Genomic DNA, 18,991 nt, shown 5'->3' with positions numbered 1-18,991 from the left:
TATCAGAAAGGCATAATGCTCATAGTAGCCATAACAAGCAAAATAATACAATCAACTCAATGCATTATTCAGCTGTATATTTTATGAAAAACCCTAGTTACACTTTTCTCTGAAACACATTTGACGGGTTAGAAATGGTGTCTGAAGTTGTAACACAGTCGGTGTATTTGTTTTGTGCAAAATAAACATAATGACTGCTCTGGGAAAGTTTTTACTTCCACCAAATGTAAATCTGGGACACTGAAAAATTGAACAGGTATGAATTGCACCAGATTTGTATTAAACTGTACTGAATCATGATGTACATGTACAATGTACATCTTTGGTGAAGATACATAACTCTTGTATTTTCATGGACCATGTCTCTTTTTTCATTTTATCTTGAGAATGATTCATAATTTGGAAACATTTAGGACAGTAGCCTGTGTGTGACATATTGTGCTGTGTGTGCTGTACTAAGATCATGAGAAGGAGACCATCATTAAAATGGTGAAGAATTCTCGCCTGAACCTCGTCCCAGTGATGAGGCCTGACACGCATGGTAATAGACACACATCCATCTCCTCTCTGTCCACTTCTCCCCCACTGAGATCTGGCACTGGGTTGATGAGGCTCCGTGATCACATACCCAGTTCACTTTCCTCACGAGGCAGCACTAACTCTCCCCTGAAGGCCATTTGTCAACATCAAGCAGTCTGACAGTGGGGAAATACAGGAGCAGGGGGGTCAGAGAGCCTGTCACTCACCTGTATAATTAACCCAGTGGGGGTGGGGGGGGGATTTGGGGAAGTTATTCCCTCTGATGCACTGTGTCACACTGACAGCAGAGAGCAGACAGTCTGATCCGTCTCACAATTGGGTGTTCATGAGGACAAAGATTGGAGCGGGATTTGATGGAACACGGATCAGCACTTTGGAAAGCTGTGATGTGGGATGCAAATCATGATTTAAAACCCTGGGATAGAAACTCTGAAAAAGAAAGCCAACTCTGTCTGTAACCTTGTCTGTGGAAGAGGGCATTGTGGAGCGTACTGCAGGAGGAATGACTGAGCACAGTGGCAACACTATCCCCTGGTGGCTAGGAGGTGCACAGCGCTGTTAATTGTTAATGCTATGTGGCCGTCTCAGGTCTCATTATTGATGAGCTGAAAGTTTTCAATCCAAAGCAAAGAGGAGACCATGTCACACTCAATCAGCCAACAGACAGGATCTCCTCTTCCTTGCCTTGGTGAGATGTCTACATAAACCCAATGCATTAAATGAGATAGTGATAAGCTAAATATATACCAAATCATCATTTATAGGGTACTTTCTATTGGGAAGTAGCTGCCCCCAACCCTGACATCTAAATTCCAATGCCTGTAAATAACACTTTTCAATTTTTTTTAGATTTTTTTCAATTATCTAATTTCAAAGATCTTTATGATTGGGTTTAAACAGAACTTGGAATATTTAGATTTATTGTGGGTTTAATTTTTAAATAACTATACTCAAAAAATCATGTCCCCAGTTTTCATGTCACTACCGAAACACAAGAGAAGTCACAAGAGCCTGTGTTTTAGCCGCGACCCTGCATTTTTTACAATGCAGTGACACTGCATCCCTGTCCCCTCATGGTTGAATGGTAAGTAGCTAAATCCCATAGTTTTTATATAAATGTGTTCCAAAGTCTGAAAATCGACGTGTAACCTTAAGAATTGTCACTACCGAAACCCATGTTTTCTTCAATTAAGTAAACCTTTTGGGGTTTCATGCAAAATCTTATGTTTGTATGTGTGTACACCTCTTCAAAGATTTGTTTGCAAGCCGTGTGCTTGCTAGAATTCTTTATTTATGCTTAAAGTTAGCTAGAATTGTCACTACCGAAACAGTCACTACCGAAACATATGGTAGTGACCGGATAATTTCTGTAGTGACAAAATGAAATGGTAAATAGTTCAATCCCATCATTTTTAAATAAATGTGTTGTGTGGACTAAAGGGCGGCCCAGAGCACCTTTCGGAAGATTTTGGGAGAGAAATGAACATCCATACAACAGTGCAGTCATTACCGAAACAGTGCAGTCACTACCGAAACAGATGAATTGTATAAATTGAACTTGAAAATTTGGTAAAAATTAAATTTTTATGGATTTCATTGTGAAAACAGAAATATTTGTAAAAATACTCTTCAGAGAAGGGAAAGAAACACAATCTGAACAGGTCAATAATAATACATTTTTTTACTATAGTAAATGTGATGTTTCGGTAGTGACAATTTTTGGAAATTCCAACACATTCTGAAAATACAATATAAAAATTGACTGTTCTTTTACTAGATATGTGTACTTTAGATATGGTACAATATACATACAGACAAAGTTTTTGGAATAAAACATAAACAAATTCAAAATATTTCCGACGTGACTTTGCACCAATTCGGTAAAATGGCCCATACAGTATGTGTTGATTATCCAGTAAGTGTTATGGTTTTACTAATCATGCTAACATGCTAATTAAAAGCTGCTAATTAAAAGCTGTTTTCAGCAATGCATTGCAGCCCTGTAATTATCAGCTGCGTTCTGTATGTGAGAAATCAAATGTCCAATGATTAGTTGACCCGGACATTACACAGACTTTACTCTGCCAGCTGGTACAAAGTCTGTGTAATGTCAAAATAAGCCCATGTGGGATTTTTTTTGCCTAAACTTGAATTCATAGCACAGCCACCTAGCTACTTAGTGATAACTAGCTAGCTTGCAAAACTGAACAGTAACACTTTCTCACAAATTAGAATGTAATTCAACACGATACATTAGTTGATCATGTTTGTAAGCTAGGTAGCTAGCTAGTTGTCCATTTTTGACTAGCAAGGGAATATTCACAGTTGCATATTTGCTACTGGTAGACAATCTACGTCTTGTCAGTCATTGTAGCTAGCTTACAAAACAGCTTTCCCAGAGCCAACTAATGCCTAACTCAAGGGTCTAGCCCAGGAGTTTTCAACTGATTGTGACCCAGGGACCCCCATTCTGGCTAAGAAGCAACCTGAGGACCACTGTTGTTCAAAATAGTGATTCCCACATGATCCCACATGATCAATGCAAGGTAGGGTGACCAGACGTCCCTGGTTTTCGGGGACAGTCCCTGTTTTTCGTTTACAAAGATGAGAACATTACATTGTTTTGGAGGTGTTTACGTGTCTGAACTGAAAATGTCCCTGGATTTTGTCTAAGCAATCTGGTTACCTTAATGCAATGTCATGCTCATGATCTGCAATGCCTTCACGGACCACCAGTTGAAAACCCTTGGTCTAGCTAGCTAGCCTATTTGTTTAGTGGCCTGATCACCACAAGCCATGGCCTGATAACCAAAAGCCAGGAACGCCCATAAACGACCAGCTATAAGGGTTTGTCTCTCTCCTTTGTCATCTGAGTGACTGCATGGTAAATCAAAACTAGTATTTCCAGTAGGTGGTACCAACTTGCTCAGACATTGTACAGCTTACTTATTTTTACATGATGAGTGAGTATATAATGAGACTGGGCCCATCAGCTTGCGGAGGTGTTCACTGACTTTCCTGAACCTGTCACGTTCCCTAGCTTCTGTACCTGCCTGACTGAAATCAGCCATAATCATAGCTATGCTAAAACAGTCCAACGTCAGCTGTCTGAATGACTTAAGATCAGTGGCAGTCACACCTACCATAGAAACGTGCTTTGACACATTGGTTTTACATTCACATTTGTCAAATCCACCTGCAGATGCCACAACAGTAATGGGTATGATCTCAAAGGGGGATGAGACAGAGACAAGAGTCTGCAAACTGGCGGGGCGTTGCACAGAGAGAAACAAACTTAAAAAATAAAAAAAACTCATTATAGACTTCAGGAGACACTTGGAGGAGCTCTTAATGGAGAAGAAGTGGAGAAGGTTTCCAGGAACCTACATCATAGAGAACCCACATGATAGAGGACCCACATCAGAGGACTTTACATGGACAATCAACTCCACTGCCTCAACCTTTGCTCTACTTTATAAGAACACTCAGAAAAACCAACCTGTTCATGGAGTTGTTGTCCTTCTACCACTGCTCTTTAGAGAGCATACTGATATACAAAGTTCCATCACAGTATGCCAACTGCTCAGCAGCAGACTGGAGAGCTCTCCAGAGAGTCATTTACACAGCTCATAAAATAATTGGACCACCCCTACCCACACTGGACAACATCTTCAGATCACGCTGCCTCCGCAGAGCCAGTAGCATTCTGAAGGATGCAACTCACTCCGGTCATTATCCTTCTCTTCTGCTATCGGGAGGGTCCTACAGAGCCTTAAAGACCCATACCTCCAGGCTCAAACACAGTTTCTTCCCCAGAGCCACCACTAAACCGAACTCAAAACACTTCTCCTCTACCCCAACATCATTATAACAGTCCACACCACAGGACAGCTGAAAATAGCATTTTCCATACAACGTGCAACAACAGCTGTAAAGATCTATTCATATAATGTGCAATTGTCTTATACTATTCTTATCCTATTTATTCTCTTCATCTTATTTTATTATTACTATTTATTTGTATGGGCAGGTGTGCGTGTGTGCTCAACCAATTATAAATCAAGGTTTTTTAATGTCATTGTCATCAGTAACGATATTTCCACACGCCACGCCCGCTCAAAGCGAAGCAAGCGTTTGGGGTATGGAGGATTATCGGGGCCAAAACTAAATAAATAAATAAATAAATAAATAAATAAATGAATGGTTAAATACTTGGATAAATACATAATTAGATTTATGTATACCTACATTTATTTATTTATACTTACATATATTTATTTATACTTACATATATTTATTTATACTTACATTTTGTCATACATTTTGTCATACATTTTGTCAAACATTTTGTCATACTTACATTTTGTCATACATTTTGTCATACATTTTGTCATACTTAATGTCATACTTAATGTCATACTTATTGTCATACTTATTGTCATACTTATTGTCCACGGTGTAACTTGCTTGCAGCAAAATAAATCCGTAATCCCCCGTCACCAAGTCAGGGGGCGGGTTAAAGCCTCTGATTGGTGTTACACACCAGGCAGGCTCAACCAGTCGATCAGGCTCGAGGGATACTGAATTTTGGCGTTTATGGATGCCAAGCGCCAGATTTAGTTTAATGAAAGTTATTGAGCATTATTTAAATAAAGCAAGATACCAGAATGTCCCAGAAGACATACCCTCAGCTGCTGCGTGAGGCTGCATCCTTAATTTAAGAGGCCCTCAACTCGTCTACTACTAGTAGTATTTCTAGTAGTGTTATGAAATGTTGGGTTTAATGTGGCCTACTGGGTGCACTGGCCGTAGTAGTCGTAGCCAGGTCGTAGCGCTGTCGTTACCCCATCACGTCTATCTCTTCCATAGTTTGCATCAGGCTGCTATTAGAATGTTACGCTGTAGCATGGTTCTTATGTCCTCAGTTTTTGAATCACCAGTGATGAAGAAAGTGTTTTGTCCGTCTCTTCATAAACGGATGACTAAGAGTAGGCTAAGACCACATTTACACATAGCCGGGTAATTACAGAATAGAGAATATTTCTGCCCTTCCGTTCAAAAATAACGTCGTACACACAAGGTCAAATTCCAAAAAACTTTCTGTTTACATGAACCCGCATATACGCCCCCAAACGCCATCATAACTATGCTAAACCTGTAGGTTTGCATAAGTAGGCTGCAAATCCATTAAATTGGCTATGAGTCCTAGATATGTCCTTTACGTTTATTTGGCTACAACAGGTAGACAAGATGGAATGTAAAACTCGTAGTCCACTGGTGGAAGTGCAGGGGATACCATTGTTAAAGCCAATAGTCACACACTGGGGAAGGGTTGAGAGATTCAGTTATAGGGTTGAAAGAATGCAATCCTGCGTTTGCATTAACGTATAAATGAGCACTACGTTAACAGCATCCATGATCAGTAAACAGTAAATATAGGACACTCACATCACGAATGCATTTTAGGCGCATGTGACGCAAACTCCGTTTGACCCAGTGCACACGCAAAAACGGAGTTTTCCTGAAATCTCCACTTTGGCCGGAGTTTTTAGAAATGATCGTTTCCCGTGATTAAACCTCCGTTTTTTCTCGTAAATGAAAGGCCAAACCGCATGAAAATATATACGTTTTCCCACCGTATAAACGGGGTCTACGTTCAGTTGAGTTCTGGATTTTAATACGTTTATCAATCTGTAGATTGGGAGAGAAACCCAGACCTCTGACAATAAAAAACAACACAACACCAGGCTTAGGTCTCAATCATGTCTCTCTCCGCTCTGAAGGCCGGAGGACCATCTTTTATAGGGCACAATACTGTAAACATAGTGACAGTCAAGCAGTAATGACGTTACAACAGTCTCAGAGAAAGAGTCTCACAGCTCCCCAACAAATGACAACTCTCAGACTAGAGAGTTAATAGTTGGAGCTCTCCTTTTAGTCATGACAAGGGACGTTTACCCATTACTTTCTCCAGATCCCGAACATCTATACCCCTGACACAGACACAGTCTACTCTTATTAATACCTGATACCACTCTGCTGCATTTGTCGCTTGATAGTGCGCTTGGACACTCGAAAAAGGTTCGCAATACCTTGTATTTTCAGGCCAGAGAGTGCGAAGTGTTCAATTGTGCCAGCCGAAGATCAAACAGAGTACGACCACCTCCAGGATGTATGACCATCACTCAGCCTCATGTGCTACCATCTCGCTGAGGATCGTGAACACATTTTCATCTATGTCTGTGTCAGTCAGGGCCGATACCGTTGATATAATCTCAGCGAAGACCTCAATATGATTTTAAAAACAATGTGAATTGCAGTTGCCTCCATCTCCTCAGCCACAGCCAACATTTCGACTACTGTAGCATGCAATATTCCATTTATTGAATCCACACCGGGTGCTGCCATCTTGAATTAGTCAAAAGCAGTCAATTCAAGTTGAACCACCAATCAGAGGCTTTAACCCGCCCCCTGACTTGGTGACGGGGGATTACGGATTTATTTTGCTGCAAGCAAGTTACACCGTGGACAATAAGTATGACAATAAGTATGACAAAATGTATGACAAAATGTATGACAAAATGTATGACAAAATGTAAGTATGACAAAATGTTTGACAAAATGTATGACAAAATGTATGACAAAATGTAAGTATAAATAAATATATGTAAGTATAAATAAATATATGTAAGTATAAATAAATAAATGTAGGTATAAATAAATCTAATTATGTATTTATCCAAGTATTTAACCATTCATTTATTTATTTATTTAGTTATTTATTTATTTAGTTTTGGCCCCGATAATCCTCCATATTGGGGTCTCTTGCATGTATCCCTACCGTAATGGTGTCACATTTTAGAAAAAAAATGGCTAACCTATTTTACTTGCTGTTTGCAGCTAATTGTTATGCCAGTTGTCCTAATCTCTCCTAATATCTGATAAGATAATTGGAATGTTTTGTTCGTGATACCTTGGTGGTGGAATGACCTACGTACAGTGCTGTCCCTTCCAGCAACAGCCTTGGCACATTTAAAAAGTGCTTAAAAACGCACCATTTTAATTATCATCTGTCTAACTAAATACTTTGCTTGAGGCCTACTCTATATACTATAACCATATGATTTATGGCCCTATAGCCCTACTTGACTCTACACTTCGCTTATTGCTCATTTGATTTCTCAAGTCTTCATTTACTTTAGCGCAGATAAACTGCACATGCTTCAGTGCTCTCAGGTAAAGCAAGTGCAATTTTGCAATCTTGTGGAGCACATCCCTATATGGCTCAGAGAATACTGGGAGGTTAAACTGGTTGGCATTCACAAACCATTAGTTTGCTTCCTATTCAAAATTAGCTTAAGCTGCAGGCATATTCTAAATCCTCAGTGCAGTTGTGCTGTGAGGCAAATGAAGACTGCATTTTTCTCACAAAAATGTGAGTTTGTTGGTATTCAAAGCTTTTATCCCTTGCATTATGACACAATTATTTTTTGAAAAAACTATTTTCACCTCAGAGAGAAGCACATCAACAACTGAAATTACTCCTTATCTGTGATTCCCTGTCTTTGAACAATTGGAGTGGAAATGTAATACCATTGGAGCCTACAGCTTGGTGTGACCCTCGCCCTGATGTTGCATTGCTTGGCAGGTATTGTCAAAGTATAGTCCCAAATCTCATTAAAGAGGGAGAACCTTCACGATAACTATTCAATGTGTCAACAACAAAATCAACACAGATAACAGCTGTGCCCAAAGTGAGTTGTGGGGACTGGAAACAATCTGACAGATGTTTTATCTGGTAAATGGCACAAGGAGGCCAACACACTTTAGATTTATTTTGGCTAATAGACTTCTTGCCTCTATAGCCGTCACCATTCTCTCTTCCATTCACATTTCTCTCTTCAGAGATTTCTTCCAGTAGCCATATGATGGCCGGCAGTCTGTTCCTCACTGTTTTGCAAGCATTGTACTTCCATGCCCACCATGTCAGCCTTGGTAACTGTCTCTGTGCCCCCTGAAACATCTTCCTCTGTCCCTTCTTACTAATGTCTTTGGTCTTGTCGACCATAATGATGAAAGCCTTTCGACCTTAATTCACTAATTATTGAGGTGTAGACTTTTTTAGCTAGGCAATCCAATATTTTGCTTTGTGGACTATGCCCAAGGTATGTTGCATTTCTTTGACTGCATTTCATTTTCCTTTTGACTGTGTGATCATGCTTGGCAAGCAGTTCCATAATGGAGAGGAAATGTCCTTCGGTTTCTTTGTGTGCTGTCTGTGCAATGTTTTGTGTAGATGTGAGGAGTGGGGTTTCTCCAACTTTTAAAATGTACTTTCCCTCACTAACTGAGCATATTATGCATTTAAGGAGGCTGAGGGAGTTTTTGGTTGCAGTTGTCCTTACATATTCTGCCAACCCACACACAGCAGACTTTTTTCACACTCAACTACCAATTAACATGAAATCAAAAGGCTTTATGGGATTACAGCATGAGTCATAACTCAATGTAGACACGCTATAACCATATATTTAACCAGATAACGTTACTCTCTTGCCATCCATTTCATTATAAGGGGCAAACTGTCCTAACTTCAACGGTTGGCCCAGGACCAGATTGAGGAGCTTTAGCTAAATTCTGCCTTGGTTGTCAACCTTGAGACTGCTGTTGCTGCCTGTTCTGCACTGTAGAGCAATGCTGCTGTCTGCAGTTCTTCACTATGCTGCTATCTGTAGTCCTTTACTATGCCGCTGTCTGTAGGTCTTCACTATGCTGCTGTCTGTTGTTCTTCACTATGCTGCTGTCAGTAGTTCTCCACTATGCTCTGACAGTAGCTCGTCACTGATGCTGCCTGTGCCTGTTTGTTGCTGTCATATTATCAGAAACACAAGTACATCGATGCTTACATCCATTTCTGCATTGTGTGAAGCCGTGTCCATGGGAGTGTACCAGCCTCTTAACGGCTTAATTATACTTTGGAAGCAGGCAAGGGTCCGCGTGACAAAGTTCATCATCAGAGGGAGGGTGTACCTGCAGCTCTGTCCAAACATCTGCGTACCCTGCAACTTTTTGGTGTCTACAACTGCTCCCCACAAGCGAGTATAACCAAGGCTCAAGCCGTTACACAGCAGGCTGATGGTAGGCCGTCAGTGAGCCTCTGTGGCCCTAGTGTTTGACGGCGGACCGCACTGTTGGCACGGATCAGAGCCCTTCCGGCGGCTTTTCGGACGATTGAACGTGTGACTCGGTGGTGGTGTCCATTTGTGAGAGAGCTCACTCTGATTGTCTGTTCAGCTTACCCATCTTCATCTCCAGCTTTCCACACAGGTTGGGGACAGCAACTTCAACCCGTCGCTGTAGCATCCAGTTGTGTGATCAAATTTAAAAAGTGCAGACTAATTTATTTGGCATGGAAGTAAATGTCATCATCCGTGTAAAAGTGAAGCATTCCTTGTGCCTTAAAGATGTCAGTTACCAATGGTGCAGATGTGTGTGACAAATCCAGCTGCAATTTTATGTCTTAGTTTTGTTTAGCCTTTCATCAATCTCTTGTTGTAGATTCATTCTTGCTTATTTCATTATAAAACAGATCTGGATTCAAACTGTATCAGTTGTTACTGTAAGCTGTAAACCATGTTCTGTCATTTACAAGCATGTGTTGTGTCAGCGTTCTGAGAGCACATTTAGCTTATAGTGCAGCAAGTATCCCTGATTTAAATGATTGTGTCCCTGTGTTGCCCTAGAAAGGATCCTTAAAATGGCTCACATTGCACATCGCATGAGAGGGGAGAAAACTGTGAGGAAAGTTATTTTTGGAAGAGAAAGAAATGAGTGACTGGTTTGACCGCCTCACCTTGTTGATTTAGCAGCATTCAACATTAATTTCTCACCCGTTCAGATTGGAGATTATTTCTTTCCCATTTGATTTGCAGGAAATGTGCAATTCCACTTACCTGGGAAAATGGCGAGTTGGGACGTTTTTAGTGTTCTCTGTAATGGCGTGTGTAATTACAATGATAGATGAGTTTGCCGTATGTGTCCAGCTCTGAGCTATGACGAGTCCACTTGGACCATCCCAGCTGCAGGGCTGCTGAGTGTGGCGTGAAACTCACACCCGTTTCCAGGTACACAGAGAACCAAAACAGATGGTTAATAAGGTCAGCCTACACATTACTTCACTGGAATAAAGTCATGAGAAATGTATCCAGCATGAGCCAATTCAGCTGAAAAACAAGCCCACTCTCAACCTCTGAATTGGACAAATTAAGGTCAAAGCTAAAAATGGCTTGAGAATGGTCTGTGCAAATATTTTTACTGATATATTGCCTTCATTATCTCTCATGGCTTCTTTATCCTTGCCAAGACTGAAAATGCCTTTACTCTAAGGACAGGATATCATTAGTAGAAAACATAAATTAATTTCAACCTTTCAATCACAGTACTCACAAATCAAGTATAGATTTCTGATTTCACCTTCCCACCTTAACTCTGGCCAAAGATAGAGGCCCTATCCCTTCCCATAATTCAGAGGGAGAAACTCAAGGATACCGATGATCACCATCAGTTTGTCCTGTGCTCACCGGACCACTGGCAAGGGCTATCCATCAAAATGATGGCATCTTGGAGAGAAACTGCAACTTAAAGCTTATTTGATCCACTGTGTGTGTCAGATTTGGACTGCCATATCCACTGGCACTGTACCTTTCTCATGGTCAGTGTACCTCATATGTTTGTGTTTATGTCTGTTTAAACACAATAGCCTACATTTAAATGTTCAAATTGATGACAATTATGTAACATGCCCATGTCTTATAACGTGCTGTTAAAATCAGACGGTTTTAGGCCATACCTCAACAACAGTTGACGTGGTCAGCACTGGACTACTGGGTGGGTGGAGGTTATTTCAGACACATACACACTCTCCTGTCCTCAAGGGGATTGTCTAGGAGAGGAAAGGCAGAGCAACAAGGGCAGCCCTGCAGAGAGGAACGAAAGTTTACTGATCCACCCAAGTCCTCCAGGTGAGAAACGGGCAAAAGGTTTGGCGAGTAAACAAGCTTATTTTTATCCTGGCCAGCTCTCAGAGGACAGCTTTGCTCTCCCAAGCCTTCCTGTTATCCTATCAAATGTTGGTGTGAGGGGGAACTTCAGAACAGGCCCGTTCCAAAAAGCATCCTAACATAACCTGGAGTGAAAAGAGAGTACTCTAAACAAAACCTTTCCATTAATTTACACTGACTCCTCTGAGACCTGGATATGTATATGGTCGTGCCCCTCCATCCACGTAATATAGCGCCTACGATTGAGTTTACCTTCATTCTTTGCAGAAGCAACCATTTTGGATTCTTTCTATGTTTTGGTTATTTGAGTTGTATTGGTCATATAGACAGTTAGTCAAGATGGTGAGATGGTTTGATTTCATGTAGTTCATGTATTTCTAGTTGACTGGCACAGAACATCTTGAATAAGATGCAGCTATAAGAATGAACCATCATCAACAGACATCTCTCGATTTGTAAGAATAAACAAGCTTGAAATTTCAACACAAGATTTAATTTCCATTGGACTTCAGCTGAAACCACCATGACAAATCGCATCACTTATGCTGCTCCTCACATGTGGACATAAATCTCTTCCCCCATTCTCCAAAAAATCAAACATTATGATACGAGCCCTCCGATGAGCAGCAGGGGGCAGCAGAGATGATGGATCTCTCCACAGATCTCAGATGTGGATGAGATTTGGCCATTTTACATGAAAAGATTTCAACTGATGTAAGGAGCACCATAAGGTTTTATTTCTCTCTTTTTAATTGAAGAATCTTTTTAAAGGTTTCCATTATTATAGTTATTATCTTTTTTTTTTTTGCTCAAGCACAATGCATACAAGTCTAAAGTGCACACACCACAACAACCATGCCACTTTAATGACCATGATGGGACTGACCACCGGACACACTTCCCTTGAGTCAAAAAAGCCCAGTCTTGTAGAAAACCTTTCTTCAAAATAAAAAAAAGAAAGGAAAGAAACTGATGAATAACTTAGCCATTACTGTAATTCACAGCACACAGTAGTCAATGGACGTCTCTACTACACAGATCAGATCCTCGCTCCATTCAGGGCTCACAGGCAGAGCAAAAAATGAAGTCTGTGTTGTTTACCCAAAGTCCCACAGCTCAGGAGAAACTATTCACACTCTTTTAAGCACAGAAAGGCCATAAAAGAGGTCTTATACTAAAACTCCCCTCGTTCATATTTGCAGGGAGAAAAAATAAAATAAAACATAATCTGCAACATCACACCATTTCACAGCTGCAAAAGATTAAAATCCATCATCTCAACGCAATAAATTACAGTAGTACAGATTTTTCTTTTTTTTGGCAAATAAAAAAAAACAACTGATCTGAGTGCATATGTGCATGGCATTCACGAGTATACATTCATCCCAAATACATGTTTCGATAGTTTTCTAATGGAGGAACATCTTATGGATGTGAGACTGAACACCAGAGTTCCCATCAGACCCCTAACGATGGTCACTGGAGCGCAAGGCTCTCCTCTTTAGGGGACCAAAGATGGTCAGTACTGTCCACCTTGACCGGAGACAACGCGACAACTGTTTCAAGAGGTTGGGAGCAGTACAGAGAGCGGAAAGAGAGCGCTTCCACGGATCAAGATCAGCAGGAGCAGAACGGAGAGCGGAAAGAGAGCCCTTCCATGGATCAGGACCAGCACATCTCTGCACCCCACCCTCGGCTCCTGTCCAGAGCATTCCTATAAGCTAAGGCTGACCCAGGAGTGCCCTCGGCAACGCTAACAGGCACAGACAGAGGGATAGCGTCAGAACAGAATAGGTTTAAAGCTGATGAAAGGCTACGTGTTGATCTCCTCAAATGAGTATCCAACAGGAGCATTATCCGTACCCAAAATAAAACCTAAACCTAAAATGGGAAAATTAAAATGGCAAAAAAAAAGATGTTTTGCATTTATAACAGTCAACCAGAAATACCATGCAAAACCCAATTTTTTTTGGGGGGGGGGGGGCGGGGGGCGCAAGGGGGTGACGCTCTTTGATGTTGCAGTGCTGGCGTCTGGCCATCACACCGGGCAACAGCAGAGCAGTGTTTCCCATTGCACGAGCATGTGAGAGGAAGAGGAAGAGGTGGAGGCAGAAAAGAAGAGACACCGGGACAAAGGCTTGTGCTTTCAAATCAAAGGCAGCCTCGTGAGGACGCCCGCTTTAGTACTCAGTGTCTGAGCCATCGGCCGCGTCCGTGTTGCGTGAGAGCATGTAGTTGTCCATGTCGATGGAGGGGCAGTTGTGGATGGAGTAGCGCAGGCGCTCGGCCAGCACCGCCTGACTGGTGTAGGGCGGCAGGCGCAGCTGGAAGAAACAGGTCTGGGCCGTGGGCAAGCCGTTCACTGGCTACAGGGGGAGAGGAGGAGGAGGAGGAGAGAACAGATTAACCCTCACAGCAGAGTCAAGCACAGCAATCCAGGGGGACCAGGCTGGCAGTGCTCCTATAATCACTTGATGGAGTATCTCTGAATTCAAGTGAAATCCCCTCAGGGCTTACCCGGTCTACTTTGATGATCTGGAACTTCTGGGTGATGTCTGCCGGGTTGGACGGCAGCCGGGACCGGCCCGACACGAAGCGCAGGAACAGAACCCGTTCCTCGTTGGTGAACTCCTCCAGGCTCTGCCAGAGCCAGCCAATGAGCTGGTGGCTGTCGGTGATGTCCCGGTAGCGGACCACCTTCTTCAGCATCTCCACAGAGACCTCGGGCAAGCCACAGACCAGCTGCTCCAGCTGCCGAGCTGTCAGCAGGGAGAGCAAGGGCACGGGGATGATGGAGGACATGCCCTCTCGCACCGCTGCCACCTACACACACACACACACACACACACACACACACACACACACACACACACACACACACACACACACACACACACACACACACATACACAGAGAGACACACACAGAGAGACACACACACACACACAGTCAGCAAAATCTCCTCTGCACAGCAATTACAACATGAGCTACGGACCATTACTTCACTGACAGGCCAAAGGTAGACATAGATCTAGGAACACAGCCTGGCAGTTCACAAGGACAGCTTTGCACCAGCACACAGAGTAATGATGTACGCTCCTGCTCTGAAAGCGGTCCAACTCTGGGCACACTGTGGCGCCCACTGATATCAACAGGTCGTGGCCTTGGTTAGAGATAGCAGTCAGGTGCATAATGTGCTAGTGGGTTCAAGAGGAGCACCTGACGGTCCATCTCGTGCAGGCGATACTCCAGAGCCCGTTCCACATAGTCGGTCCGGTTGTAGAAGGTAAGGGGGATGTTGTGGCCCCCGGGGAGCACCGGCACCAGCTTGCCATCAGCACTGTTGGCCATGAACGAGTCCAGAGGGATCATCTAGACACAAGGAGAGGGAGGGAAGGAGACAAAAGAACTTCATTGTTGTGTTTCTTTCATTGCTTGCTGCACACCTTACTGCATATAGACTGTATTGTGGGGACACTTCAGATTCTATCTATAAGGTTTCCATTGGCAGTCCTCTGGCACCACTCCAGATAACTCCAGATAACTCCAGAGCTCCAGAGAGAGATCAGCGGCCTCTCCTCACCACGGTGAAGTTCTCCTCGGTGATGCCGCTGTTGTCCAGGTGGAGGATGCCCTGCAGGGAGCGGTAGGTGAGGAGGTCCACCTCCTCCAGGTCGGCACCACCCAGCGGGATGGAGCACAGCTGCTTCCACACCCAGGGCGCGAGGTGCAGGTCCAGTGGCTTCTTGGTGCGGATGGCCACCGCCATCAGGATGCCCAGGAAGCGGAACTGCACCAGGTGGTCCTCGGTCACTGCTGCCGGGTTTAGCAAAAACCTGCAAGAAAACCCATCCCATCAGCCAGAGGTTACAAATCCCAAACTGTACTTTCATGCGCTTATCAACATCCCTTACACGACAGAAACACACTGAAACCACCCACAACAAATACACGCTTCTCCAAACAATAGACAATATTGAAGCCAATTAAGCTAACAAAAGCGAACAAATGAAGCCAGCAAGTAGGTGCTACTTAGATGGTAGGGGTGTGAGAGTGGAGTACCTGTCTGTGTTGCTGCCCATGTCAGTGGAGCTGTTGGGTGTGTGTATGAGCAGGTCCACCACACCAGACTGCAGCTCCTACACAGAGAGAATGAACACGAATGAGAAACACAAGACAGAGAAAAAAAACAAAAAGACAGACACGGACTCAGACGCGGCGGCTGGATGACTCACCTGACACATCTCAGTGATGGTGTCATCAAACACTCCGCCCGCGTCGTCCGCCCCCTCGCCCACCAACTTGACCTTCCATGCCCGAGAGGGAAGCCGCAGCTCAGTGGGGTTCAGTGCCACCACCTGCTTGGCGATCTGCACAAAGATGGGCTTACTGGAACGCCCCCTGGACACAAAAACAAACAGACACACACAGATTAACACACAGGCAGCAGCATTATATAGGAGAACATGATTGGAAGATTCAGATTCTAATATGCGACTAACAGCTGCACCAGTCCCTGAAAAGTCTGAGTAGCCACCTGGTGGAGATCCTCTTGACGGTGATCTGCGGGCCATAAGTCTTGCCCTGGGTCATTGTCCGGCCGATGGAGCGGACCAGGGGCAGCGTGTTGACCTTAGGGGAAAGGAGGCCGCGGAGCTGGCCCTGCACGATGGCGGCCGTGCCCGAGCTGTAGCGTGACGCTAGCACCTGGCAGAGGGGGAGATGGGAACTGGCAGTGAGTACAAAGAGGCTAATGAACACGCACATCCATTATACATCAGGAGAATCCACACTGGGGCCCGCAAGTAAACGATGCGCATTCATCAAGCTGCACACCTGTTCTACCCTCCAGCCATCTCACTGTCTGGCTCACCACCAACACCTCAGCGCTCCACTGCAGTCCTTCCACTTAGTGCACATCTACTACTGAAGGTACTCAGTGGAAGACAGCACCACCAAAATGTCCCTAAATGTAATGATTATGCTAGAGTATGTGTGTCTCTCTGTGTGTGTGTGTGTGTGTGTGTGTGTGTGTGTGTGTGTGTGTGTGTGTGTGTGTGTGTGTGTGAGCTTGGTAGGTTCTTTTACACTAGTAAGATAAATAAAATAGCTTTTGCTTACATCAAACTGAAAAAAAAAACTAAAACTACTCAACTACTGAACAGCTAGAAAAGGCAGTCAAGTTCAAGTACGTCAAGAACACGACCCAGTGGGCGGGGAAGCAGGCGGTCACCTGGTTGCTCAAGAACACGACCCAGTGGGCTGGGAGGGCAGGTAGGTTACCTGGTTGAACACGACCCAGAGGGCTGGGAGGGCAGGTCGGTTACCTGGTTGAACACGACCCAGTGGGCTGGGAGGGCAGGTCGGTTACCTGGTTGGACACGACCCAGAGGGCTGGGAGGGCAGGGCGGTTACCTGGTTGGACACGACCCAGAGGGCTGGGAGGGCAGGGCGGTTACCTGGTTGAACACGACCCAGTGGGCTGGGAGCCAGGCGGTTACCTGGTTGGACACGACCCAGAGGGCTGGGAGGCAGGGCGGTTACCTGGTTGGACACGACCCAGAGGGCTGGAAGGCAGGGCGGTTACCTGGTTGCGTGGCTCCAGGTTGAGCAGCCTCCACGATTTGTACATGAGGTCAGAGAAGTGGTGGAGCACTCGGAGGCGGGCGTTGAGCACCTCAGGGCTGCAGTCCTTCAGGGCGTTGTACTGGGGGGGCACAGACAGGGGCAGGCCCAGCTGAACTGACGGGGAGCCTGCGGGGACACAGCTCACACTCAACCAAAACACACCGCTCACTTTGGACAAATAGACAGCGAACCTGATAAACTGTCTGCTCTGCTCCTACAGTTCACAGATGTACGGAACAAACTCAGAGGACAGAAATGTAGACTAGCTATGTGCATGGCTGCTTGTACAGTGTGTATGAATATGGGTGCTTGTACAGCTAGAATCTCATCAGTGTGTATGAATATGGGTGCGTGTACAGTGTGTGTGAATATGGGTGCGTGTACAGTGTGTGTGAATATGGGTGCGTGTACAGTGTGTATAAATATGGCTGCTTGTACAGTGTGTATGAATATGGGTGCTTGTACAGTGTGTGTGAATATGGGTGCGTGTACAGTGTGTGTGAATATGGGTGAGTGTACAGTGTGTGTGAATATGGCTGCTTGTACAGTGTGTGTGAATATGGCTGCTTGTACAGTGTGTGTGAATATAGGTGCGTGTACAGTGTGTGTGAATATGGCTGCGTGTACAGTGTGTGTGAATATGGGTGCGTGTACATTGTGTGTGAATATGGGTGAGTGTACAGTGTGTGTGAATATGGGTGAGTGTACAGTGTGTGTGAATATGGGTGCGTGTACAGTGTGTGTGAATATGGGTGCGTGTACAGTGTGTGTGAATATAGGTGCGTGTACAGTGTGTGTGAATATGGGTGCTTGTACAGTGTGTGTGAATATGGGTGCGTGTACAGTGGTGTGTGAATATGGCTGCTTGTACAGTGTGTGTGAATATGGCTGCTTGTACAGTGTGTGTGAATATGGGTGCTTGTACAGTGTGTGTGAATATGGGTGCTTGTACAGTGTGTGTGAATATGGGTGAGTGTACAGTGTGTGTGAATATGGCTGCTTGTACAGTGTGTGTGAATATGGGTGCTTGTACAGTGTGTGTGAATATGGGTGCGTGTACAGTGTGTGTGAATATGGGTGAGTGTACAGTGTGTGTGAATATGGGTGAGTGTACAGTGTGTGTGAATATGGGTGCGTGTACAGTGTGTGTGAATATAGGTGCGTGTACAGTGTGTGTGAATATGGGTGCTTGTACAGTGTGTGTGAATATGGGTGCGTGTACAGTGTGTGTGAATATGGGTGCTTGTACAGTGTGTGTGAATATGGGTGCGTGTACAGTGTGTGTGAATATGGCTGCTTGTACAGTGTGTGTGAATATGGGTGCTTGTACAGTGTGTGTGAATATGGGTGCGTGTACAGTGTGTGTGAATATGGGTGAGTGTACAGTGTGTGTGAATATGGGTGCGTGTACAGTGTGTGTGAATATGGGTGAGTGTACAGTGTGTGTGAATATGGGTGCGTGTACAGTGTGTGTGAATATGGGTGCGTGTACAGTGTGTGTGAATATGGGTGCTTGTACAGTGTGTGTGAATATGGGTGAGTGTACAGTGTGTGTGAATATGGGTGCTTGTACAGTGTGTGTGAATATGGGTGAGTGTACAGTGTGTGTGAATATGGGTGCGTGTACAGTGTGTGTGAATATGGGTGCGTGTACAGTGTGTGTGAATATGGGTGAGTGTACAGTGTGTGTGAATATGGGTGCTTGTACAGCCAGAATCAGTTTGTGTGAACACACCTGTGTGCATCTCTGTACTGTTATCAGG

The 18,991-nt window shown here is 44.1% G+C and overlaps 1 protein-coding gene across 7 annotated transcripts in view; it reads right to left on the bottom strand.

The window, feature by feature from the left end:
• Positions 1 to 12,077: 12,077 nt before the first annotated feature.
• The window catches only part of LOC308371943 (putative E3 ubiquitin-protein ligase HERC1), a 75,954-nt gene continuing 69,040 nt past the window's right edge, over positions 12,078 to 18,991 (bottom strand). For all 7 annotated transcript variants that reach the window (XM_080846995.1, XM_080846996.1, XM_080846997.1 and 4 more), the window contains 8 exons: positions 17,188 to 17,354; positions 16,138 to 16,307; positions 15,836 to 16,001; positions 15,663 to 15,739; positions 15,184 to 15,436; positions 14,820 to 14,972; positions 14,118 to 14,423; positions 12,078 to 13,966 (listed from right to left, as the gene is read on the bottom strand). In XM_080846995.1, the coding sequence (XP_080703121.1) occupies positions 13,781 to 13,966; positions 14,118 to 14,423; positions 14,820 to 14,972; positions 15,184 to 15,436; positions 15,663 to 15,739; positions 15,836 to 16,001; positions 16,138 to 16,307; positions 17,188 to 17,354 (1,478 nt within the window). In that variant the 3' untranslated portion in view covers positions 12,078 to 13,780. The remainder of the gene's footprint in view (positions 13,967 to 14,117; positions 14,424 to 14,819; positions 14,973 to 15,183; positions 15,437 to 15,662; positions 15,740 to 15,835; positions 16,002 to 16,137; positions 16,308 to 17,187; positions 17,355 to 18,991) is intronic.

The sequence above is a fragment of the Sprattus sprattus genome, assembly GCF_963457725.1.
Source record: "Sprattus sprattus genome assembly, chromosome: 11".
In the NCBI taxonomy this organism is placed as follows: domain Eukaryota; kingdom Metazoa; phylum Chordata; class Actinopteri; order Clupeiformes; family Clupeidae; genus Sprattus; species Sprattus sprattus.
The sequence above is the reverse complement of the archived record's forward strand: the minus strand, read 5'-3'. Positions and strand labels throughout refer to the sequence as shown.